At 48.1% G+C, this 25,315-nt stretch overlaps 1 protein-coding gene across 2 annotated transcripts; it reads left to right on the top strand.

The window, feature by feature from the left end:
* Positions 1-1,035: 1,035 nt before the first annotated feature.
* LOC120665923 (putative mannan endo-1,4-beta-mannosidase 5) lies at positions 1,036-4,898 on the top strand. Of its 2 annotated transcripts, XM_039945643.1 has the most exons (5): positions 1,036-1,389; positions 2,838-3,032; positions 3,193-3,315; positions 3,435-3,646; positions 3,753-4,898. In XM_039945643.1, the coding sequence occupies exons 1-5, from the start codon at positions 1,105-1,107 to the stop codon at positions 4,174-4,176; spliced, it is 1,239 nt and encodes a 412-aa protein (XP_039801577.1). In that variant the 5' UTR covers positions 1,036-1,104; the 3' UTR covers positions 4,177-4,898. The 2 variants fall into 2 exon arrangements, with proteins under 2 accessions (XP_039801577.1, XP_039801578.1); XM_039945644.1 differs by lacking the exon at positions 2,838-3,032 and having other exon boundaries at positions 1,037-1,389.
* Positions 4,899-25,315: the final 20,417 nt, after the last annotated feature.

The following is a 25,315-nucleotide window of genomic DNA, read 5'->3' as shown; positions in this document are numbered from 1 at the left end:
TAGTTACAAAAATAGCTTACAGGTGTGTCATGAAACATGGAATGGGATGTGAGCGGATCAAGATGGAATTTGCCCCTCCTAGATAATGGGAGAGATATCTCTGGGCCCCTCGAGATAGTTGGATTTGAAAGTGCATGGCCATGCCAAAGTGATTAAAGAGTTAATCATGATGACTAAAGGTTAGTTATGAATAGAATCCACTATTAGATCGAGAGAATGGTCGAGCTATCACAAAGGTGGCACGCATCTCGCCTTGAGCTTGACTGGTATCGTGTGGCAAAGGGATCGGTGTATGAGTATATCTAAGGTTCGGCTGATATGATCTTTATGTGTATTTGTGAGTCACTATGCCCTGCTAGGTGCCGCTATTGACTTGTGATTCGGAAATGATTTCCGATCACGACCACCGACACATGAACCTAACGGGTCACACACTTAAGAGGTTTGGAATGTTGGAAAGCTTTGCCTGTATGATTGTCTCTAGTGCAAGTGGGAGATTGTTGGTGATATGCCCAAGAGCCCATCATCACAATACGGTTTAAAGGCCCAAGAGGATATTGATCCAAGAGGGATTAGGGTTACTAATGGGCCTATGAGATAGAAGCACATTAGTACGCCCTATATATACGAGGGAGGGGCTAGGGGGCGACACAACCTGTGAGCCGCGCCACCTCCCTAGCCATCGCCCCCCCCCCCCTCTCGGCCGCCGCCCTTGCCGTGTATGTGGTGCTAGCACACCGACGCCCGGCGTTTCATCCTCGTACGTGTGGACTCTGTGGAGGCGCTGCTGCGACTACTGCGCTGATCGGCTGCTGGGATCAAGGACGAGGAGCTCGGTTCGTGGGACGTGATTGACTACTTCCTCTACATCGACGCGCGACTTCTTCCGCTGCGCTGCACGTCTAGTGGTAACGATCTATGATCTTCTACTCGCAAGTATCTTGGGTATATGCGGTAGTGATGCTAGCGTAGCCTACCCGTTTCCCTACAGAGGTAACTGATCAAACTTATTGTGTTATCTTGCTACTTACTCTTGGGCGTCTCAAAATGTTCAATTTACCTCTACCGTGCTCACCGCCTCACCGTGACGAATATGCTGCATGAATGCACCAAGCTAGCAGCGAGGCGATCCGCGACGACCAGTGGCGGACGGTCAAGACCAGGGGCAGCCAGTTCGTCGTTGGTGACCGGCCGTTCTATGTGAATGGCTTCAACGCATACTGGCTGATGATCCTCGCCGCCGACCCGTCGACCAGGGGCAAGGTCACCGAGGTATTCCAGCAGGCGGCGGCGGTCGGCCTCCCGGTGTGCCGCACCTGGGGCTTCAACGACGGTGGGTGGAGGGCGCTTCAGAAGTCACCTGCTGTCTATGATGAGGATGTCTTCAAGGTGAGTTGGGTGGTCGCGAGTAGGACTGGGCATTTTTTCACCGAAAACCGATCACCGAACCGAACCGAAACCGAACCGAACCGAAATGTCGGTTTTCGGTTTATTCGGTTCGGTGTCGGTTTTAATTTTTAGCAATTTCGGAGGTCGGCTTCGGCTTTGGTTTGGGACTTCCACCGAACCGAATCAGCCGAACTACCGAATAGCGCGCCCAGCAACGCAGCGGACGAGGACTGACGAGCGCGTGGCTGCGCGAGCGAGCAGCAGGCACGCTGGCGTGCGGCTGGCCAGCAGCTGGCGGGCGAGCTGGGCGCGTGACGCGTGCGGGCCAGCGGCAAGCGCGCAGCAGGCACAAAGCACATGGGTAGTAGAGTAGCGGAGTAGGCAGTAGCCCAGCGTAGCAGCTAGCACTAGCAGGCTTGGTCCAAGCCGTGGCAGGACTGCAGGAGTGTGGCAGGTGGGGCACCACGAGCAAGCAAGTGCACGTGCAATGAGAGCAACAAGCAAGTGCCTGTTTGAGTATTGTTCGGTGCTGTTCGGTGCCACCGAACACCGAACCGAAGAAACCATTAACTTCGGTGTCGGTTTTTAAGATTTTGAAGCCGATCGGTTTTTAATTGCTGAGAACCGAATTTTTGCAAGACCGAGAAACCCGAACCGAACTGCACCGAAAAACCGAATGCCCACCCCTAGTCGCGAGGAAATGCTAAGGTAGTGCGTATTGCGATTTCAGCATTGCATTATTCTATGAGTCACCTGCTGTTGGAACGTAATTTTTTAACTAAAATCTCTATTCCTACAGATATAAAAAGTATCTTGGAGATGCTCAGGTTATTGTAAATTTGTTGTCAAAATTATAGCATATTGATGCAGGCTATCGATACTCGTTTTTTTTTAACAATGGATGGTGTGTTTTACTTTATATATATAAGATCTGAATTTGATCTTTCAAATCAAGTTCCAGTTTGGATGGACAGAATACAATTTAGTTGACGAATATAATCAAATAAAAATCTTGAGTGCCAAAGAGGGAGCATGCTTAAGTCTTATATGTTTTTATTTGCTTCAGCAACTAAAAGAGCTTGCTCAGATTGCTCTATATGATTTTGGTATTTAACAAAAAATTGTTGTACTTCACATAACTATCTGGAGCCTACTAGTTCCTCATCCAAATAAACCATAGCCCTAGGAGACAGATGCTAAGCATATGCAACGAGTTCTAAAGAAAAGCTCTTCAAGACGATTAACTTATTTCAGGATTGAAGAGCAACTAAAAATTAACTGGCAACCACAATGAACTAATTTGTATTATTAGATTTTGCGTCCAAAGCCAAATAAAAACCGTACGTTATCTGTTGCTATCTACAAAATGTCATTGTCGTCTGTGAAGTAGCTTAATGGCTTTCGCAAAAAAAAAAAAAGTAGCTTAATGGCTGCTTCCGGACACGCAGGCGTTAGATTTCGTAGTGAGCGAGGCAAGGAAGTACAGGATCAGGCTGATATTGTCGCTGATCAACAACTGGGATTGTTACGGCGGCAAGGCGCAGTACGTGAAATGGGCCGGGGACGCCGGCCTCAACCTCACCTCGGACGATGACTTCTTCTCCGACCAAACCGTAAAGGGCTACTTCAAGAACCACGTCAAGGTGTAAACACAACATGGATTTTTCACAACTAGCTAGAAATTCCTTAGAACTTCACGTACGTGTATCTTTTTTTTTTTGCAAAATTCCTTCATTATTCAGCCTTCGACATGAGAGATGCAATTTTTATTTGTTACTGACTTGTAGAGACACTATAAACTAGAACATGCTGACGAGGATGAACACGTACACGAACGTGACTTACAAGGATGACCCAACCATCTTCGCCTGGGAGATCATGAATGAACTGCGCTGCACGTCGGATCCAACCGGGAACAAGCTGCAGGTACGTGAGCCGTACCGATAGCAAAGAGCGCATACGTTTTCTTCTCCGATCCGATTCCTCTTCTTCTGTTCTTCACATTCCTTTTTCAGGGGCAGAACTAATTTTCTACTCATGTGTAGGCGTGGATCCGAGAGATGGCTTTCCATGTCAAGTCCATCGACCCGGATCACCTGCTGGAGGTCGGGGCCGAGGGCTTCTACGGCCCCTCGTCGCCGGCACGGCTTCAAGCCAACCCGAACACCTACGCCGGCCAGGTCGGCACCGACTTCATCCGCAACCACCGAGTCCTGGGCGTCGACTTCGCCTCCGTTCACATCTACCCGGACACCTGGTTAGTTCGCACATCGTACCACCCTACCAGAAATTTGCACTGACCGATGCATCGGTAGATCTCTTACAAAATTCATGGCCGGCATGGGTTTATTACCTTTGTATAGGATGTCGGGCGCGAGTGTGGAGGAACAGCTCAAGTTTGCGCAGTCGTGGATGCAGGCGCACATCGCCGACACCGAGGGCGAGCTCGGCATGCCGGTGGTGTTCACGGAGTTCGGGGTGTCCACCAAGGCCCGGAGCACCTTCAACGCGACGTCGAGGGACCAGTTCATCCAGGCGGTGTACGGGTTGCTCCTGGACTCGACGCGTCGTGGTGGCGCCGGAGCGGGGGCCCTGCTCTGGCAGGTGTTCCCGGAGGGGATGGAATACATGGACGACGGCTACGGCATTGTGCTGCCCAAAGCGAAGGCCACTGCTGGGATCATGTCGGTGAACTCCAAGAGGCTGGTGGTCTTCAACTCCAGGTGCGCGTGGAGCTGCCACTGGGGGTGCAGGAAAGGAGGAGCAGCAGCAGTCGGAGGATGTTGATGACCGGATGGTGCACGGCCCCATGGTGCTCGTGCTGCAGATGCAGGCAGTGGCAGATCTGGCCAAAATATGTAGGGGACTGATGTCTTCTTCCCTTCTCTTCCCCACCCTTCATCTCTCTATTTTCTTCTTCCCTCTTCTCCTTCCCTACCTTCCCCTTGCTTCTAATGGAGGTTGCAGCCGGTAGGGGGGCTGGAGCCCCCTCAGCCCCCCCCCCCCCCTACTGGATCCACGCCTGGCACGTTCAAGTGGCTTTAAGGTACAATACGGTTGAAAATTTAGGGAGGAAAGATGGCGTGTTGTCGGAAAATGAGCATTCACTGTGTGCTTGATCGTTTGTCGTGTGCAAATTATCGAGCACACGACAAAGGACACGGCATGCAGATAAAACACACGGCAAACGCAACACACATGGCAAATCAGTACTTTGCCATGTGCTTGTCTACAAAACACACAACATGTCTAGCACACGGCAAAATAGGCAATTTGTTGTGTGCATGACTAGAAAACACATGGTCCATGTTTGGCACACGGCAAAATAGCCAATTTGCCGTGTGCCCTGACATGCACACGGCAAAACAAAATATTTATCGTGTGCTTTTCTTCTTTGCTGTGTACCTAACTCCAGGCACACAGCAAATTATTTGGAAAAATGTTGATTCTGCCCTCCAAACTTTTCTGCTATGCGCATACTATACGTGATACTCCATGTTAAGTTTTGATATGTTTCTCAGTTTTTTTGCTATACTTAGTCATTGGATTTCTTGGGCATAAGTCAAATTTGAACTGCAAGTGTTTTGAATAATGGAATATAATGAATCGAAAAATGATATTCATGTTATTGAGTCCAATGTTTTGAATATAAAATGGAAGGAAATTTTGAAGATCTTTCTCACAAACCATGACCACGAATATGTGGTCGAATCGTTTTAAAATTGTATAAGTAACAAACGAAGTCTGAAAATCATAAGATTTGTCATCATATCATGATTTCATAAGTGGAGGCTAAGGTAAAAACTGAGAAGGTTTCGCACAAGTTATGATGTAAGCTCTTTACAAATCGAAGCATCTCTGGGGAAGATCCATAGAGTCGATAAGTAGTCGTTCAGATTTTAAGTCAAAGTGACGGACGAATTGAGGTTTTAGTACAAAACTTTTTCTATATGCAATAGACAACTTAGATTGTTTAATGCCAAATTTTGGTTATTTTTCGTCGCCGTTTGATAATTCTAAAATTTTTAGCCATTAAACAATATCATGTGATATACATTGAAATTGAGCTATAATTGCATGAAATAATGAAATTTTTTCATAGATTCATCAAACATGAATTGTTGAGTCATTTTTACAAGGTATTTAAAGTACATTCAATCAAATTTACTTAAACACGATACGCAATCAATTTAGTTAATATAATTTATAGGTGGCGGACCGTCTGCTCCCAATGGGCGAACTGTCCGCCAGTCAAAAAGTTCTGATGTTCGAACTGTAGAAGTTTCGGGTATCCAAATGTGGCCAGACGGTCCGCCCATTGGGAGCAGACAGTCCACCGCCTAAAAATGAGTCATTTGAAATTTGAAATTCACTTTGTTGTGTGTCAGAGCCAAGGCACTCGTAAAACAAGCGTTTATCGTGTGCCAGATCAAGGCACATGACAAATAACCAGGTTTTGCCGTGTGCCCTAGATCTGGCACACGACAATGTGAATTTCAAATGTTGTAAACGACTTCAGATGGGAAAACAACCAAAAAGAAAGTTGTAGATCTCGAAAAGTTATGAAACTTTGAAGTTGACAATTTTTTAATTTGAATTCGTTTAGGGCTTCGAATAACCAATTTACTCTCAGTTTAGTATAATATGTGGGAAAAACGGAGTATAGACACAAGTGAAAGTGTGGTGTAGTGGTAGAGGAGGTTATGCCCGAGGGGGAGGTTGCCAATTTGAATCTCGCGAGCCACGTAGCGCGCGAATATTACGCGAAAAATGCCACGACTTGTGACTTAAAAAATTAAAATAATTTTTTGTTGTTTGTTTCAATCTTTTTTTCAATTCAAATTTTGCCGAGTGTTACTTTTTGCCATGGGCCAATCTTTGCTGTGTGCCCGACAAATGGCACACAGCAAACGTCTCTTTGCCATGTAGTCTTTGCATGTGGCACACGGCAAATAAGCTGAGTCCCGTAGTGCATGCGCAGCGTGAGGAGGGAATTCGCTTCACAGCATGAGCTTGCACCGTCGATGAACTAGGCGCCGGCTCCACCTCGTTCTTCATTCACTAAGTTCGTGCCCGTGCATTACAGTAGACAAAACAAATAGCAAGCTCTACCAATCATATAATGCAAAAGAGCTTAACATGTTAGTCTTAATCAATCTATTAGTCTTAATCAAAGTGGCCTATAAATGTATGCTTTTGTAATTCCCATATTTAACCGGTTGATTTGGTAAGGAGGCATGCATGAATACATGGGCTCAACCATAGTACTCTCAATCTATTGGAATTTTCTACCCTATAAAAAGATATTGTACACATCATATATCCAAAAACATATCCAAAAATATGAGGAATGCATATCATATACCTGGTGTTGATTTGTGCATCATCTATTTTTACAAATTATTTTGTTGTACATATCCAAAAACATGAGGAATGCACATCTACAACTATACCATGCATCTGTCCCTTCAACCTTTTAGCCAACAGAAACTGGGAGGGTTACCTATACTACAAGCCATTAGAAACAAGAACTCAGACCGCTACAAATAAAATTTTGAAGCAGAAACCAGATGCATCAGTCACTGTCCCGGATCCATGCCGCACCGCTCTGGCCGCTGCAGCACGCCCGTGGCGCGCCTCCAGATCTCTGCTCACAATGGGAAAATTGTGAGATTGTCAACAACATTGCTTAATAAACTGTACTCTTATGCCTAGATAGAAAACACATTATTGTTTACTGGGACGACAAGGCAGAGGACGAGACAGAGGATGAATGCGATGCCGCGGTTTCATCACGGCCGTCTGCTCTTCGCCGTTGGCGGACTCGTTCTCCGGCGACCTTCTCAAATGCGTGCGGAATGGGGGCATTGACCACGCCTTCCGCCGCATGGAGCGGCCCCGAATGCGGCTACACTCGTCGGGCATGGCGTCGTGATTGATGCCGCCACCGCTGCCCTGCTCCTCCCTCACCGCAGTGATGGGGCCGAACGCCGCAGTTGCTGCTAGAGCAGCACACTACCAGGCTCCTCCCCGCTGGAGGGGTCCTCCTCGAGCACGGCAAGCGGCCATATTAGTTAAGCACGGTGTCGAGGTTGATGCTGCCGTCGCCGCCACCCTCCTCCATTGCCGCAACGCCGGGGCCGAGCGCTGTAGATGCATCCCCGTGGGGCTGCAGCGGCTGCAGCAGCACACTATCGTGCTCCTCCCCGCAGGCAGGGTCCTCCTCAAGCACGGCAAGCACGGTGCCCTACATAGCCACCTCGGCGCGGCCCACGGCCCTCGCCGGCTTGAGCAGCAGCGGCTCCACGGCGGCGGCGAACATGGCGAGGGCGGTACCCTGCTTAGCCGCCTCGGCGCAGCCCGCAACCCTCGTCGTTTTTTGTTGACACAGAATCGCGCCAACACACTTGAATGCCCTAGAACGTGCGAGAGATCGTCAGAATGATCTGAACCAGCGAAAACCTAATGGACCGGTTCCACAGACCGGTCTGACCGGCGTGGAGCAGAGAACCGCGACGACCTAGAAACACAAGCTCGAGAGGTTCCCCGTCGGAGCTCGTGCAGTTAGGGTTGCTCTGAGGTCAGCAAGGCCACTCAGAACGCCTTCGAACGTCGCCGGGACGTGAGAAGAACAGCAATTAGGGTTTTGAAAAAGCTAGGGTTTGAGAGGAACAAAAAGTAGATGTAAATTGTATTGATTCGATTGGGAATACCTCAATCGGCCTTAGCCTTTATATTTATAGGCCGGGGAAGTCGTACCCCTTTCCAAGTCGGTTTATACAAGATTTTACAAAATAAAATGAAGCCTACTCGGATTACAACTGGACAGACCGGTCTGACCAGTCGGCCCGACCAGTCAGACCGGTCGACCTCTGATCTACCAGAATTGGTTGTCAACATATGCACCCCTGCTTTTTGTGAGTTTCACGAGCCAAAAAGCAAGAACTAATTTGATGTACATGTTTTACACAGAGCATGCAATCCAAAAATAAAACTAAGGGCGATACCCATTATCGGCCGTCTTCATCTTCACGCACTTTGCCATACGCTTGGGTAATATCTTATCAAGTACCTCCCATTGATAGCTCTAGGTAAACGCTCGCCTTGCACCGTCTCCATCATATATGAATTCCCAGAGATAACTTTGACGATTTTGTATGGACCTTCCCAACTTGGCGACTACTTGCCAAACTTATTGCTTTTCATCCCAAGAGGAAAAATTGTCTTCCAAACCAGATCTCCAACCTGAAAAGATTTAATTTTTACCTTTTTGTTGTAAGCTCTGGCCACCCGAAACTTGTCATTCTCAAATTCGTTTAAAGCCTTCAAACGCTTGTCGGTCACTTCATCAATATTATCCATCATCAAGTCATAGTAATCAACAGCAGAGAGATCATTTTGTTTTGCTAGTCCATAAGCGTCCAGATTTACCTCAACGGGGAAAACGGCCTCTTGACCATACACAAGCTCAAAAGGAGTAACCTTAGTAGCACCATGTCTAGATATGCGATGAGCCCATAATGCTTCAGATAACACTTCATGCCACCTCCTAGGATTTTCTTCTATATTCTTCTTGACAAGTTTGATCAAAATCTTATTACTAGACTCAGCCTGTCCATTGGCCTGAGCATAGTATGGAGATGAATTGAGCAACATAATATTGTAAAATTCGGCAAAGGCACACACCTCTTTTGATATAAACAAAGAACTTTGATCCATTGTCAAAGTTTGTGGAATACCGAATCTACGAATAATATGCTCAGTAATAAACTCAATTACCTCTTTATGTGTCATATTCTTCAAAGGAACTATTTCGGTCCATTTAGTAAAATAATCCGTAGCAACCAACACGAAGCGATGCCCCTTAGAAGATGGAGGATTAATTTGTCCAATGAAATCCAACCCCCAACCTCGGAACGGTCATGGTTTAATAATAGGATGCATCAACGCAGCAGGCACCAATTGTAAATCACCAAACCGCTGACATTCTCCACACCCTTTATAATACTTAAAACAATCAGACATCATGGTAGGCCAATAGTAACTAGCTCTTCTAAGTAACCACTTCATCTTGGGAGCCGATTGATGAGTACCATAAATGCCTTCATGAACCTCACCCATAGCAACTTTGGCCTGATTCGAGTCTAAACACTTAAGAAGAAAATCTTCGGCAGTTCGACGATAAAGCTCATTGTCAACTAAAATATATTTGAAAGCCAAACGCTGAATATTTCTTTCCGCACCACGACCAGGATCTCTCAAATATGATATAAGAGGTATCCTCCAATCCTGATCTCCGGCCTTGATGACCAAATCATCTTTTACAGCCGAATTGGGATTTCCAGCATCACTGCCAGTTAGACCGGTCTCTAGACCTGTCAGACCGGTCCGGGCGGTCATACCAGTTTCGCAGACTGGTCGGACCAGTTGGTCCAGAACCAAAAACTCGGCTTTTATTTGCATCAGCTTGCGAATGTTAAAATATTTTTTTGTAATATTATAGCTAGATGCTTGCTGAGCCAAAGTATTTGCCTTTCCATTCTCCTCCATCGGAATATGTTTTATAATAAATTCATCGAAAGAAGAAATAATATCAAGGCATTTATCAAGATATGCATTTATAGAACCATTATAGCATTGGCATACCTTGGATATTTGCTGCACCACCAGAAGAGAATCTCCAAAGGTTTCAACATGCTTCACGCCCATGGATTACAAGAATTCCAAGCCAAATAGAAGTGCTTCATACTCAACTTGGTTATTTGTGCATTCTTCTTCTAATCGGTTTGAAAACTCAAAAACAGCACCATTCGGAGAAATAAGAACAGCACCAATCCCTTGACCATCATCACAAACCGATCCATCAAAGTACAACTTCCATGGTGTGCAAGTAACATAGCCGACTTCTAAATCATGCTTGTCATTAATCCGATGCTGAACAATAACATCCGCTACGATTTGGCCTCTCATAGATTTCAAAGGTTCACAAGCCAAATCATATTCAACCAAAGCATAAGCCCACTTGTCGATTCGACCACTCAAAATCGGCTTTTGCAACATATGTTTGATTACATCGGTTTGACATACCACTATGCAAGTACTAGATAATAGATAATGCCTCAATTTGGTACAAGCATAATAGAGAGACAACCATAACTTTTCAATGAATGTATACCTTGTCTCCGCATCAATAAGTCGTCGGCTTAAATATGTAATGATGTACTCATTTCCTTCCATCTCTTGAGTCAAAACAGCCCCAATAACCTTGTCTTCAGCAGCCACATAAAGTCTGAAAGGTATTCCTCTCCTAGGTGCCTTAAGCACAGGTGGTGAAGACAAATAAATCTTGATCTTCTCAAACGCTTCTTGCTGTTTTGCCCTCCAAGTAAATTCGGTCTCATTCTTTAACCGAAGAATAGGATTAAAAGCATCGATCTTCCCGGACAAGTTAGATATAAATCTTCTCAAGAAATTTACCTTGCCCAAAAATTTCTGCAAGTCCTTCTTGCATGTAGGAGCTTCAACTTTCTTCATGGCTTCAATTCTCTTAGGATCAATCTCGATACCCTTCTCATGAATAATGAAGCCAAAAAACTTCCCAGCCGATATTCCAAAAGCACATTTGAGTGGATTCATCTTCAAACCATACCTGTGCATCCTTTGAAGAGCAAGCCTCAAATCGGCCAAATGACGATCCAAGCCAGCCGATTTAATGACAATATCATCAATGTATACTTCCAAGATGACACCAAGCAAATCATAGAAGATTAAATTCATAGCTCTTTGATAAGTTGCACCCGCATTTTCCAAACCAAAAGTCATAACAACCCACTCAAACAAGCCGACAAATCCCGGACACCTAAAGGCCATTTTAGACGTATCTTCTTCGGCCATAAAAATTTGATTGTAACCGGCATTACCATCAAGAAAGCTAATAACACGATGTCCGAAAGCTTCATTAATCAACATATCGGCTACAAACATAGGATATTCATCTTTGGGAGTAGCTTTATTAAGATCTCTAAAATCAATGCACACTCTAATCTTTAACGAATCCTTTTTCTCAACGGACACAATATTAGAGACCCAATCAGCTTAACGACAAGACCGAATAAATCCAGCATCAACGAATCGATTAATTTCAGCTTTAATTCGGTTGTATATAATGGGATTGAAACGCCTTGCCGGTTGCTTATAAAGTCTAAAACCAGCCTTGATCGGTAAATGATGCTCAACAAGATCACGACTTAAACCAGGCATTTCATGATACTCCCAAGCAAAGCAATCAATATATTCTTTCAATAAATTAACCAAATCGGCTTTATATTTAGCCAATAAATTTTTGTTTATAAATGTCAGCCTAGAAATAGTTCCATCACCAATATCTATCTTTTCTAAAGGATCGGCCGATGTAAACCCTTGGCCCAGCTTGTCAAGATCATCAAAATCTTCAATGGCTTCACACATATCGTTCGTACGCGCCCGATATTGATCTAGCCTTTGCTGCAACCACTCTGCGTTGGACCGGTCTGACCGGTCGGTCAGGTCTGACCGATCGGCCCTGTGCGCCAAACGGGATTGGACCGATCTGACCGGTCGGCACAAGCGGTCTGACCGGTCGCCTCTGAGATTTCTGCTAGACTCATCTGATTTACATCAAATGTTTTAACCGATTATCCATCGGCTTTAGTACAGTAGAAACAAAACCATCCTTAGTGCAACTGATCAAATCGTAATCAGACAGATCCACGCCCGATAAACACTTGACATTGTCATGTGCACTAATAGAATCAGAATCGGCCAAAGCAACAAAAGATGAAGTGTCTCCATGGCTCACTTCAACCTCATCGCCGATCCACTGAACTAGAAACTGATGCAAGGTTGAAGGAACACACTGATTTGAATGAATCCAATCCCTCCCAATGATCAAGTTGTAATTACCTTGCACCTCCGAGACGAAGAAGGCCGTAGCAAGCGTCTTGCTTCCAATGGTGAGCTCCATGGAAGCAACTCCTTTGGCACTAATGGGCTCGTTCCCACCAACGCCACTTACTGTCATGTTCGTCTTGATCAAGTCTTCGTCTTGGCCACCAAGCTTTTTGTACAACGAGTAGGGCATAAGATTTACAATGGCCCCACCATCCACTAGCATGCGAGTCACCGGCTTCCCGTTGATGCGTCCCCTCATGTAAAGAGCTTTGAGATGGTTGTCCTTCTCGCTTGGCTTCTGGAACACAGCTTCACGAGGCCCAAACTGAAGATGAGCCATGTCTTCCATAAAGTAATCTGAAGACAAGTGTACCATATTGATTTCCAAGTTGGTGCACTCCGGAGACGCTTCATAATCCACCAATTCCTCATCTTCTGATGCTGGAGGAACTGCTGGAGCTTCATCAATAGAAGAAACAGAAATGGACGGCACCAATTCGGCTGCTGACTCTGCGCTGGGCTCAACTAGTCTGACCGGTTGGTCAGAGCGATCTGACCGGTCGGCTGCGGCGGTCCGACCGGCCTTGCTGGCTAATCAGCTGTCCTGATCTACCAAACCTTGCCTTGAGGGATCTTGGGCATGTACTTCTTGAAGTGCTCACCCCTCATCTTCTCTGCCTCCTGCTCTTTCATCTCCTTGTTGCGAAGACGCTGCAGCTTCCTCTTCTATGTGTGAGTCAAGCCTGAAGGGCACCACCTAGGCTGGTGGTACTTGTCTGCTGCGCTCTTGCTGCTACCGGCCTCATGATCATTGGCCACAGCCGGCTTTTGTGAAGGAACATCAACCAATTTCTCAATGTCCATTGGTTCTTTGACCGCATCCTTTATGTGCACCTTGATTTCACCGATCTCAACAACAGTATCAGCTTTAACCTTCTTTGGATTAGCAACAAGCTTCTGCTCCTCCTTCTTCTCCTTGACACGGTATTCAAACCTTGGAATATGAGCTTGGCCCGGCCTCTGATGAGACCGGTCTGACCAGTCAGAGGTGACCGGTCTGACCGGTGTAGCCTACTGTATTGGACCAAATTGGTGCGGCCCCAACCGGTCATGCACAGGCACCTTGGAACTTTCCCCTTGATAATGTGGAGGATAAGGCATTGGGAAACACTACATCCAGATCCCTTCATGCTCCCGCGCCGGATTTGTTGCATTTGACGCTGGTGGTACCCATGGCATGGTGGCATACATCTGGGGAGGATACAATGTGACAATATCACCTCTGCGCCTGCTGGATTCCCTCCTTGGGGACACTGGACGATCTTGGTGCGACGGTGATCGTGGTCTCTTTTTTAGCGGCCGATCCTTCTGAACGGCCTTTGTGTACTTGTTCAGCAACTAGTTGAAGGTAGGCTTCTGATTTAGCAGCTCTTCCTTGCATCTTCACCTCGTTGGTCTTCCAAGTACCCACTTCCGGACGTTTCGGCTTGAAAGTCCGGGGACGGTCACCAGACTGGTCTAACCGGTTGTAGGGATCGGTCTGACCGGTCGGAGACACCAGCCTAACCGGTCGTGCCTGAGCAGCATACCAATTTTCTGGTGAAGATCTTCCTTGCCCCCCACCCTGAGCCTTGGATTTCTGATGGTGATCTTCAAAGTGTCTTTTCCATCATCAGTCTTCTCCTTGAAAACCTCTATGGCCAGAATCTTGTCATTTGCATTCATCGGCCTCAGATCACCAATGACAACATTCTTCCCCTTAGCTCCTTCGGCTTGCTCTGGCCGAATGAGCACCTTCAGATTGTTCAATTCCAGCGTATCAACAGGAAAAGGGGCTTTGTCAATTTGCATCTCGGAAAGTACAAATCGTCCTTCATTAATGGCCGATTGTACCTGTCGACGGAAAACATTACAATCATAAATAACATGAGATGTAGAGTTATGCCACTTACAATATGCATGTCATTTAAGCTCCTCGGGAGATGGTATAGCATGTGACAATCGGATGTTTCCATTTTTAAGTAATTCATCAAAAATCCGATCGCACTTAGAGACATCAAACGTAAATTTCAGCTCCTCTTGCCGATTCTTTTTAATCGGCTTAAGAAATGGAACTGAACCGGGTTTGGCCTTTGATGGCCAAACAAACTCAGCGGCGTACACTTCCTTATTCTCATCGTCCGAATTATCTGATTCATGGTCAAGAATATGTGTGTTGGACCGATGAGGCTTGAAAGTGTCTTTGGCATTTTTAAGCTTAAACTCTAAACCCATGACTTTGACTTGCAAGAAATTCACCGTATGATATTCAAAACCCTCTAGTTTTTCGTTCAAGTAAGAACATAAACCATTAAATGCCAAATCCACTAAATCTTTTTCGAAAATTGTCAAACTAAAACACTGATTTTTAATTTCTTTCAGTCTCTTGAAATAATCCGAAGCAGGCTCATCACGGCCCTGCTTAATCGATGTCAAATCCAATAATTTCGCTTCGGTTTCCCCGCTAAAGAAGTGATCATGAAACTTATGCTCCAATTGACTCCAATTGCGAATAGAGTTCGGAGCAAGCGAAGAAAACCAAGAGAAAGCCGTTCCAGTCAAAGATAAAGAAAACAAACATATGCGCAAAGCATCATTGAAACCGGCTTCCCCCAACTGCAAGAAATATTGACTAACATGTTCCCAAGTTGTACGAGAATCATCACCATTAAATTTAGTGATCTCGGGAATACGCCAACCAGCAGGAAAAGAAACAAAATCAAACTCAGTGGGATAAGGTTTTTTGATACAAATGTGTGGTATCCATAAACACCCCCAAGCTCACTCTTAATTGCATTAGCCATATCTTCTTTGAACTTAAGTAGATCGGCTTGATAGTGCTGGCTAGTATAAAATTCCGAAAATTGACGATGTGCATTAGGATTGTTATGTGCCATCGTCTGTGAAGAAGTTGGGATCGGTCCTTGGTTAGGTCCAGATCCTCGTGACCCACCCGCTACAGCAGTAGTGCGAGATGGTGTATACAACAATAATTCATTAGTTCGGCCAGGGGCAGCCGAACCTGGAATTGTCCCAAGGGGCGTCGGTGACGGCACTGAGTAACCGGTCTGACCGGTCAGTGAGACCGGTCTGGCCGGTGCTGTGTACACGATCGACAGTGGCGGGGTTTGCCCTAGGAACGAGTTCGGCGGCATACCATACAGTGGTTCAGATGTGAACTCAGGGATAGCCGAACTCGGATCTGATGAGTTAGGATCTGCCATAGGTTTTTTGCCTTTAAGCGCGTCAATCATCTGAATTAAAATGTCACCCGCAGCGGCTTGTGCAGCAATAATCTTTTGATCCATCATGGATGATATTTTATCAAACATATCGGAGGGAGAGAGGCTTACATTGGGGGTCTCTTCAATCTTATCTTTGTTAAGCTTGGGAGACGGGAGTACAAACTCCTCCACCCTCTTGACGAGGCCGCCACGATCCTTCTTGAAGCCCTTCAGGAATTGAGCCTTGTCGTGCTCCTCCACAAGAAGGTAGGCCTTGCGCTCCTCCTCGGTGAGCTCCTCCAGCGTAGCCATGATGATGTTTTCCTTGTCGATCTCTGAAGAGCCCATCTTCTTCGAGGACAAGATTAAATCAGTTTTGAAACCAGATTAATCTTTCCCCAGTGGAGTTGCCAAAAAGTATGTTGATACAGAAACGCGCCAACACACTTGAATGCGCTGGAATGCGTGAGAGATCGTCAGAACGATCTGAACCAGCGAAATACTGACGGACCGGTCTGACCAGTTCCACAGACTGGTCTGACCGGTGTTGTAACACCCTAATTTTAAATTTCAGTATTTATTAATAAATTAAATTGGCTTTATTTAATTTTCTAAGGTTTATTGTGTTTAGTTGGCATTTAATCTAATTTTTGTTCCTGAATTAATTAAAATTTATCATAGGTTTAAATTTTTGTTGCATTCATGCTGGAGCATCTTTTCTTTTGTTGTGTGGTTAGGTTTTGAATTCAAATTAGTTTGAATTCAATTAGTTGTTTTTGTTTGAATTAGAAATAGAAAAGAAAAAGAAATAGAAAGGAAAAACCCAAAACAAAACCCAACCCGCAGCCCACCTCTCTCCCCAGTCCGGCCCAAACCCACTCCTCCCCGGGCCGCTTCCCTTCCCCCGGAACCAGCCCAAAACCCACCCCTCTGCGGCCCAGCTCCTCCCTGCTCCCACGCGCGGCCCACACCCCCTCGGCCCAGCTCGCTCCGCAGCCCAGCCCCGCCTCAGTCGCTCGCCGCGCGCATCGCCCCGCTGACAGGGAGACCCCACCGGTCATCCCCCTCCTCTGTCCCACCGCGCAACGCACCGCCGCGATCCCCGCCGGGGATTTCGCCGCGACAGTCACGGGCGCGCACGCCCAGACCCTTCCCCGCCGCCCTATAAGTCAACCCCGAGCCCCTGCGCCTTTCCCATCTCGCCCGCAGCTCCGCCCCTAATCCTAGCGCCGCCGCCCTCGCCTTGCTCCGCCGCCTAGGTGCTCTGCGCCGCCGTGGCCACGCCGAACCACCGAGCCCCGAGCCTTTTAGACCCCCGTACCGGATCCGCCTCGACGCCAGGAGCCCCCACGGACCTTTCTTCTCCGACCCCGACCCCCGCAACATCCTTCTCAACGTGCGCAGCACCGACCTCGCCGCCGGAGCACGCCGTCGAGCCCTTTGCGCCGGCTTTCTCTTCAATCCGGAGCTCGGTGAGGACCCCCCTACGTCCACTCTTCCTTTTGTCGCGCTAGCTTAGCCCGTGGGCCAATTTCGCGGCTCAGCCGCCGTCGCCGGCGATGCTCTGCCACGCCGAGCTGCCCCCACCGCCGCTTACTATACTACGGCCGTCCCTGACCCGCGCTCAAGATTCCAGTGAGTTGCGCATCCCGCCCTGATCCTCCCTGACCCAAGCCCGGGTCAGATTGACCCCCGGAGCGCCGGTTTGGGCGTCTCCGGCGAGCCCTCCGCCGCGGGAGCCCCCTCGCCGGCGACAAATCGCCGCCGCGCCACGCCCAACCTCCCTGGGCCGCCCGATCCCAGACGCACGGCCGAGATTAGATCGGCGCAACGCTTTGCCCTGAGCCACACGATCGCGATCCAACGGCCTAGATCCGAAGATACCGCTTCGGCCTAGAGTTTTTGCTAAAGAGCCCTTTCCTTTTGTTATTATCAACCCGCGGTCCGGAGTTAGTCAAAAATAATACCACTTAGGTCCTGTTTTTAACGTTTTAACCCCTGAGCTCTTTAGAAATAGCACCCGCCGTCCAGAGCCGTCGGTTTTGCAGTTTAGCCCCTGAAACTAAGGTTTAATTACGTTTTAGTCCTCGGTTTTAGCAGAAAACCCCCTGGAACTCTGTTTTTCTTACAAATAAGCCCCTAGAACTTGTTTTAGGCCTAGTTTATGCGTCTTAGCTCCGTTTTTAGCGTTCTTTATGTCCACGCGATCGTTGTAACGCGTAGAACAGTATTAGAGTAGTTTAGTGTGCTGTTTTTATGTATTGATGTACTGTTTCTTAGTTTTGTTAATGTTTGCCTGTATGCTTATTGTTATGCATTGTTTTGGCCATGTGTTCGTGAGTAGACGTTGATCCATCTGAGGAGCCTCAGTACCAGTACCAGGAGCAGCCGTCTTCCGAGCACTTTGAGCAGCAGCAGGAGCAGTACGAGGAAGGCAAGTATAACATGAACAACCTATCACCTTTAAATACAATTTCATACTGCATTTTAATACTGTATGCCTTTAAGGATTTCCTAGCCACTTTATATCCTTTATATATATCCTTGGGTTGCATTTTGGTTAGTTGTGCTAGGTTGCTGCGCTATAACACACTCTGGTCCTTTTTAATTAATTTGATTAATGGTTTACTTGAACTTAATTCTGAGAGTGGCACTCTGTGTGGCTTGAGTGGCTCACGTCTCGTTAAAATTGGCTTTTGTTAGAAACATGGTTTAGGGGGCCAGCACGGTGCTTACTGCCTGGTTGGCCACTCTCCATAAGGACCGGTTCATAGAGCGACAACCTGGGACAACAGCGCTACCACAAGGCTAGAATGGGATAGACTTGGCGTAATAATTAGATCTTTTTGGTTTGGAGTAACTTACCTGCGGGGCAAGAGTAGTAAGCTTCAATGGTCCCTGCTCCTCCGGCTTGGTCTGTGCTTGGATTGCGCTCCTGTGCTTGTACCCCCAGGAGGTGGGCCCCATCGTCGCCGACCTAACTCTCGCGGTTACGCCTTACCAACGAGATTCTTTTTAAAGGCCTCGTAGTGAGTCGCTGGCCATCTCACCTAAGGAAGTGTGATGAACAACTGGCGTAGCTCACGACTTGTGGGTAAAGATGTGCAACCTCTGCAGAGTGTAAAACTGGTATACTAGCCGTGCTCACGGTTATGAGCGGCCCAGATCCTCCTTTTGATTAGTGAAGTTATTCTCCTTCCGACGAGGGAGGTGCTTCTCGGGGTTACCTTGGTGGCTTGGTTTTGGTTTGGTTCTCAGTAGTAGTAAGATTAAATCTGATTAATTACTATGTAACTGGGTTAATGGTAACTCATCAACTCGTAGTAAATAGTTTTAATAAAATTTTGCCAACACTTAAAAGCTAATGCAGTTGAGTCAGCCAGCCTAGAGCCTCATAGTTTGTGTTATACTTGTTGAGTACAAGTTGTGTACTCACTCTTGCCTCTTCTCTACTTTTTCCTCTTGGCTACGCTACTGCTGCTCAGTTCCTGCCGACACGAGGGAGTTCGTCCAGCGCTACCAGAACTACGAGGACTTCTAGGTGTTCGTCTCCCAGTCGACGTCCCTGTGGCGCCCTGCTTCAGCTTCGGAGAGCTTTATTCGTATTTTGTACTTCGCTTCCGCTGTATCAGACATTTTTGTCATTATTGTAATAAATAACATTCGTATTCGCTTATTTATGACTTTTTACGTGATATGTGCTATGATATACTATTCATTCTGTTGTATATACGTGTGACTTGATCCTGGCACGTATATGATTGCTCGGTTTATGTTCTTTTATAAACCGGGTGTTACAGGTGTGGAGCAGAGAACTACGATGACCTAGAAACATAAGCTCGGGAGAGACCCCGTCGGAGCTCGGGCAGCTAGGGTTGCCCTGAGGTCGGCAAGGCCACTCAGAACGCCTTCGAATCGTTGGGGGTAAAACAGTCAACTCTATCCTGTCTACTTTATCATGGCTGAATCTTTTTCCGCAAAGAGATATCATATCCATCTGAGTTTATTCCTGCAATATCCTCACTCGTGAATTCTTTTGTTCAAATCAGATGGTGAACACGAGGAGCACCGGTTCAGGTTCTGGCCAGCAGCAGGGTCAGAACAACCAGGGTGCCGGGATCCCGATGCCTCCACCCTTGACTCCGGAGCAGTACTTCCAGCTCCAGATGCAGATGATGGCTACCCTGAACAACACCGTTCAGGCTCTTCAGCACGCTCACACTCAGCCTCCGCCTCCTCCACCGCCGCAGCCTCGCGACAGGCGTGCTGAGTTCCTGAGGGGTCACCCGCCGACGTTCTCTCACACGTCCGACCCTCTTCAGGCTGACGACTGGCTCCGTGCAGTGGAGCGTCAGCTGGACATCGCCCAGTGCGATGATCGTGAGCGCGTCTTGTACGCAGCAGGACAGCTGCGAGGGGCAGCTTTGGACTGGTGGGAGTCCCACCCGGTCCATGACCGCGAGTCTCTCACTTGGCTCCAGTTCAGGGAGCGTTTCCGTAGCCACAACGTCCCCGCGGGTGTTATGAAGATGAAGCAGAATGAGTTCCTTGCACTGAAGCAGGTAATCTTAAGTATAATCATTCAGCGTTTTCTTTTGAGCTAATGCCCCCTTGTTCTATCCTTATGAATCTTGAGTTAATCTTTCGATATCTATCTGTCTTTGTGAATTCAGGGGACTATGTCGGTCACGGAGTATCGTGATCGCTTTCTTCAGCTGGCTCGCTACGCCCCTGCCGAGGTTGCGGATGACCGCAAGAAGCAGGAGCACTTCATGGAGGGTCTTGAGGACTACCTCCAGTACGCGCTGCTCAACCTCCGCTTCGACGACTTCAACCATCTGGTTGACAGCGCGCTCAACACTGAGCGTAAGCACCTGGAGATAGAGGACAAGAAGAGGAAGGTTGTCCCCGTTGCTTCCGGCAGCAACACTCGTCCGCGACTCCAGCAGCCCCAGCAGTACCAGCCTCAGTACCGGCCTCCTCAGCAGTACCAGCAGAGGCCACCGCAGCAGTACCCGCCTCGACAGCAGCAGCAGGCAGGTCAGGGCCAGAGGTTACCGGCACCTCCGGCTCGAGCTCCACCAGCTCCACCGGCACCGCAGGCTCCACGTCCGGCAGCTCCTACCGGACAGCAGGCTCAGGGACCTCCTCGCACCTGCTTTCACTGCGGCCAGCCGGGGCACTACGCCAACGCTTGCCCCCGGAAGGCGCAGGCGGGACAGCAGGGGCGCCCAGCTCAGCCCAGGGCGCCACTTCAGGGCAGAGTGAACCACGTGACGGCCGAGTCAGCGGCCGAGGCTCCCAACGTGGTTATTGGTACGTTCATGGTTAATTCATATCCAGCTACAGTGCTTTTTGATACTGGTGCTACGCATTCCTTCATTACTCAGTCTTTTGTCGAGCATCATGGTATTCATACTAGCACATTAAAGAGGTGCCTGTTAGTATCTTCACCGGGAGGACAGTTGAGGTCTCACACTTACTGCCCGAGAGTCAGTGTTTCCTTGAGGGGAGTAGAGTTCTGTACTGATCTGATGGTGCTAGACACCAAGGGCATTGATGTCATTCTGGGAATGGAGACTCTGGCCAAATGGGGAGTTCGTATAGATTGTGCTCAGAGGACAGTCTTGCTATCAGCTTCCAGTGGCCAAGAGGTTGTTATCAGTGCAGTAGAGCCTTCTGGATTTCTTCATCAGATGGAGGCTAGACCCACGGACGGTATTCGCGTGGTGTCTGAATTCCCGGATGTCTTTCCGGATGATCTGCCAGGTATGCCGCCTGAACGCGCCATTGAGTTTTGTATTGATCTCTTGCCTGGCACAGCTCCTATTGCAAAGCGGCCCTACCGTATGGCGCCTATAGAGCATGAAGAAGTAAAGAAGACTATTGATGAGTTGCTAGCCAAGGGCTATATCCGTCGCAGCTTCTCTCCTTGGGCTTTTCCGTTATTGCTGGTAGATAAGAAGGATGGCTCGAAGAGGATGTGTGTGGATTATCGGGAGCTGAATGCAGTCACTATCAAGAACAAGCATCCACTGCCCCGTATTGAGGATCTCTTCGATTTGCTTCGAGGTGCTCGTATATTCTCGAAGATTGATCTTCGTTCGGGTTATTTTTAGCTGAGGATCCGTCCTGGGGATATTCCGAAGATGGCATTCACCTGCAAGTACGGGCTATATGAGTATACAGTCATGTCCTTCGGCCTGACTAATGCCCCGGCTTACTTCATGCATCTGATGAACATGGTCTTAATGGATTATCTGGATGTCTTTGTGGTGATTTTCATTGATGATATTCTGATCTTTTCCAAGACAGAAGAAGAGCATGAGGAGCATCTGAGACTCGTGTTGCAGAGGCTGAGAGAGCATCAGTTGTATGCCAAGTTCAGCAAGTGCGAGTTCTGGATTGACGAGGTGCCATTCCTCGGTCATGTTATCTCTCAGGGAGGCATTGCTGTTGATCCGAGCAAGGTGAAGGATGTGCTTGAGTGGGAGACACCTCAGACAGTGAAGGAAGTCAGGTCTTTCTTGGGCTTAGCAGGATATTATCGGAGGTTCATTGAGAATTTCTCCAAGATCGCGAAGCCTTTGACTTCTTTGCTAGAGAAGAATGTGGCATTCATATGGACTGATGAGCGTCAGATGGCCTTTGATGAGTTGAAGAAAAGGTTGACTACGGCGCCAGTCCTGACTCTGCCAGACCAGACGAAGAGGTTCACGGTGTATTGTGATGCTTCGAAGGATGGTCTTGGGTGTGTTCTGATGCAGGAGGGCAGAGTGATAGCTTATGCTTCACGGCAGTTACGTCGGCATGAGCTGAATTATCCTACTCATGATCTTGAGTTAGCCGCAGTTGTGCATGCTCTGAAGATTTGGAGGCATTACTTGTATGGGCAGCGGTGTGATATCTACACTGATCACAAGAGCCTCAAGTATATTTTCACGCAGAATGAGCTGAACATGCGGCAGAGAAGATGGCTAGAGTTGGTCAAGGACTATGATCTGGAGATTCACTATCATCCGGGCAAGGCCAATGTTGTAGCAGATGCTTTGAGCAGAAGGAGTTATGTCAACATGGCCGTTGCTTTCCAGATGCCTCCAGAGTTATGCGAGGAGTTCGAGCAGTTGAGTCTGGGTTTCTTGCATCATACCTCTAGTGCAGCTTTTGAGGCAGTACCGACTCTAGAGTCAGAGATCAGGCAGCATCAGAAAGATGATGAGAAGCTGCAGGAGATTCGTGAGTTGCTCAAGAAGGGCAAGGCTCCTCATTTCAGAGAGGATGATCAGGGTACCTTGTGGTACAAGAACCGGATCTGTGTTCCAAATGTGAAGGATCTTCGGAAGTTGATTCTGAGTGAGGCCCATGATACAGCTTATTCTATTCATCCGGGCAGCACGAAGATGTATTATGATCTGAAGGAACGTTTCTGGTGGTATGGGATGAAGCGTTCAGTGGCAGAGTACGTGGCTATTTGTGACACCTGTCAGTGTGTCAAGGCTGAGCATCAGAGGCCAGCAGGTCTATTACAGCCTTTGAAGATTCCAGAGTGGAAATGGGAGGAAATCACTATGGACTTCATTGTTGGATTGCCTCGTACTCAGAAAGGGTACAACTCCATTTGGGTAGTAGTGGATCGTCTGACGAAGGTTGCTCACTTCATTCCGGTGAACACTACTTACTCTGGCACTAGACTTGCAGAGTTGTACATCTCTCGGATTGTCTGCTTGCATGGTGTGCCGAAGAAGATTATATCTGACAGAGGGTCTCAGTTCACTTCTCGGTTCTGGGAGCAGCTCCATGATTCGTTGGATACGAAGCTGCGTTTCAGTACGGCTTATCACCCTCAGACAGATGGGCAGACAGAGAGAACCAACCAAGTGTTGGAAGATATGCTGAGAGCTTGTCCCATTCAGTACGGCACTAGTTGGGATAAGTGCCTGTCATTTGCTGAGTTCTCATATAACAACAGCTATCAGGCCAGTCTGAAGAAGTCTCCCTTTGAGGCATTGTATGGCAGAAAGTGCAGGACTCCTCTCTATTGGGATCAGATTGGTGAAAAGCAGCTCTTCGGTCCTGAGATCATAGATGATGCAGAGCAGATGGTTCAGGCTGTGCGAGAAAATCTGAGGATTGCACAGAGCAGGCAGAAGAGCTATGCTGATGGCAAACGGAGAGACCTGACTTTCAGTGTCGGTGATTATGTGTATCTGAAGGTGTCTCCGATGAGAGGAATCCGCAGATTTAATGTCAAAGGGAAGTTAGCACCTCGTTATGTGGGGCCATTCAAGGTGCTAGAGCGGAAAGGCGAAGTTGCTTATCGCCTGGAGTTACCTCTCAGCCTCTCAGGAGTTCATGATGTTTTCCATATATCTCAGCTGAAGAGGTGTCTGCGAGTACCCGAGGAGCAGGCACCCTTGGATGGAGTCGATGTCCAGGAGGATCTGACTTATACTGAGCATCCGGTGAAGATTCTGGAAACATCAGAGAGGGTTACTCGGAACAAGCGCATCAAGATGTGCAGAGTTCAGTGGAGTCATCACAGTGAAGCTGAGGCTACTTGGGAGCGAGAAGATGAGTTGAAAAAGACATATCCAGATCTCTTTGCTAGCCAGCCCAGCTAAATCTCGGGGACGAGATTTCTTTAAGGGGGTAGGGTATGTAACACCCTAATTTTAAATTTCAGTATTTATTAATAAATTAAATTGGCTTTATTTAATTTTCTAAGGTTTATTGTGTTTAGTTGGCATTTAATCTAATTTTTGTTCCTTAATTAATTAAAATTTATCATAGGTTTAAATTTTTGTTGCATTCATGCTGGAGCATCTTTTCTTTTGTTGTGTGGTTAGGTTTTGAATTCAAATTAGTTTGAATTCAATTAGTTGTTTTTGTTTGAATTAGAAATAGAAAAGAAAAAGAAATAGAAAGGAAAAACCCAAAACAAAACCCAACCCGCAGCCCACCTCTCTCCCCAGTCCGGCCCAAACCCACTCCTCCCCGGGCCGCTTCCCTTCCCCCGGAACCAGCCCAAAACCCACCCCTCTGCGGCCCAGCTCCTCCCTGCTCCCACGCGCGGCCCACACCCCCTCGGCCCAGCTCGCTCCGCAGCCCAGCCCCGCCTCAGTCGCTCGCCGCGCGCATCGCCCCGCTGACAGGGAGACCCCACCGGTCATCCCCCTCCTCTGCCCCGCCGCGCAACGCACCGCCGCGATCCCCGCCGGGGATTTCGCCGCGACAGTCACGGGCGCGCACGCCCAGACCCTTCCCCGCCGCCCTATAAGTCAACCCCGAGCCCCTGCGCCTTTCCCATCTCGCCCGCAGCTCCGCCCCTAATCCTAGCGCCGCCGCCCTCGCCTTGCTCCGCCGCCTAGGTGCTCTGCGCCGCCGTGGCCACGCCGAACCACCGAGCCCCGAGCCTTTTAGACCCCCGTACCGGATCCGCCTCGACGCCAGGAGCCCCCACGGACCTTTCTTCTCCGACCCCGACCCCCGCAACATCCTTCTCAACGTGCGCAGCACCGACCTCGCCGCCGGAGCACGCCGTCGAGCCCTTTGCGCCGGCTTTCTCTTCAATCCGGAGCTCGGTGAGGACCCCCCTACGTCCACTCTTCCTTTTGTCGCGCTAGCTTAGCCCGTGGGCCAATTTCGCGGCTCAGCCGCCGTCGCCGGCGATGCTCTGCCACGCCGAGCTGCCCCCACCGCCGCTTACTATACTACGGCCGTCCCTGACCCGCGCT

The sequence above is a fragment of the Panicum virgatum genome, chromosome 3N, assembly GCF_016808335.1.
Source record: "Panicum virgatum strain AP13 chromosome 3N, P.virgatum_v5, whole genome shotgun sequence".
Lineage (NCBI taxonomy): Eukaryota > Viridiplantae > Streptophyta > Magnoliopsida > Poales > Poaceae > Panicum > Panicum virgatum.
This window is presented reverse-complemented; position numbering and strand designations above follow the sequence as displayed.

Coding starts and splice junctions, on each gene's coding strand:
- LOC120665923 (XM_039945643.1), top strand. CDS start 1,105: ATGCACCAAGCTAGCAGCGAGGCGATCCGCGACGACCAGTGGCGGACG. Junction 1,390..2,837: donor ATGATGAGGATGTCTTCAAG/GTGAGTTGGGTG, acceptor CCGGACACGCAG/GCGTTAGATTTCGTAGTGAG. Junction 3,647..3,752: donor CACATCTACCCGGACACCTG/GTTAGTTCGCAC, acceptor ACCTTTGTATAG/GATGTCGGGCGCGAGTGTGG.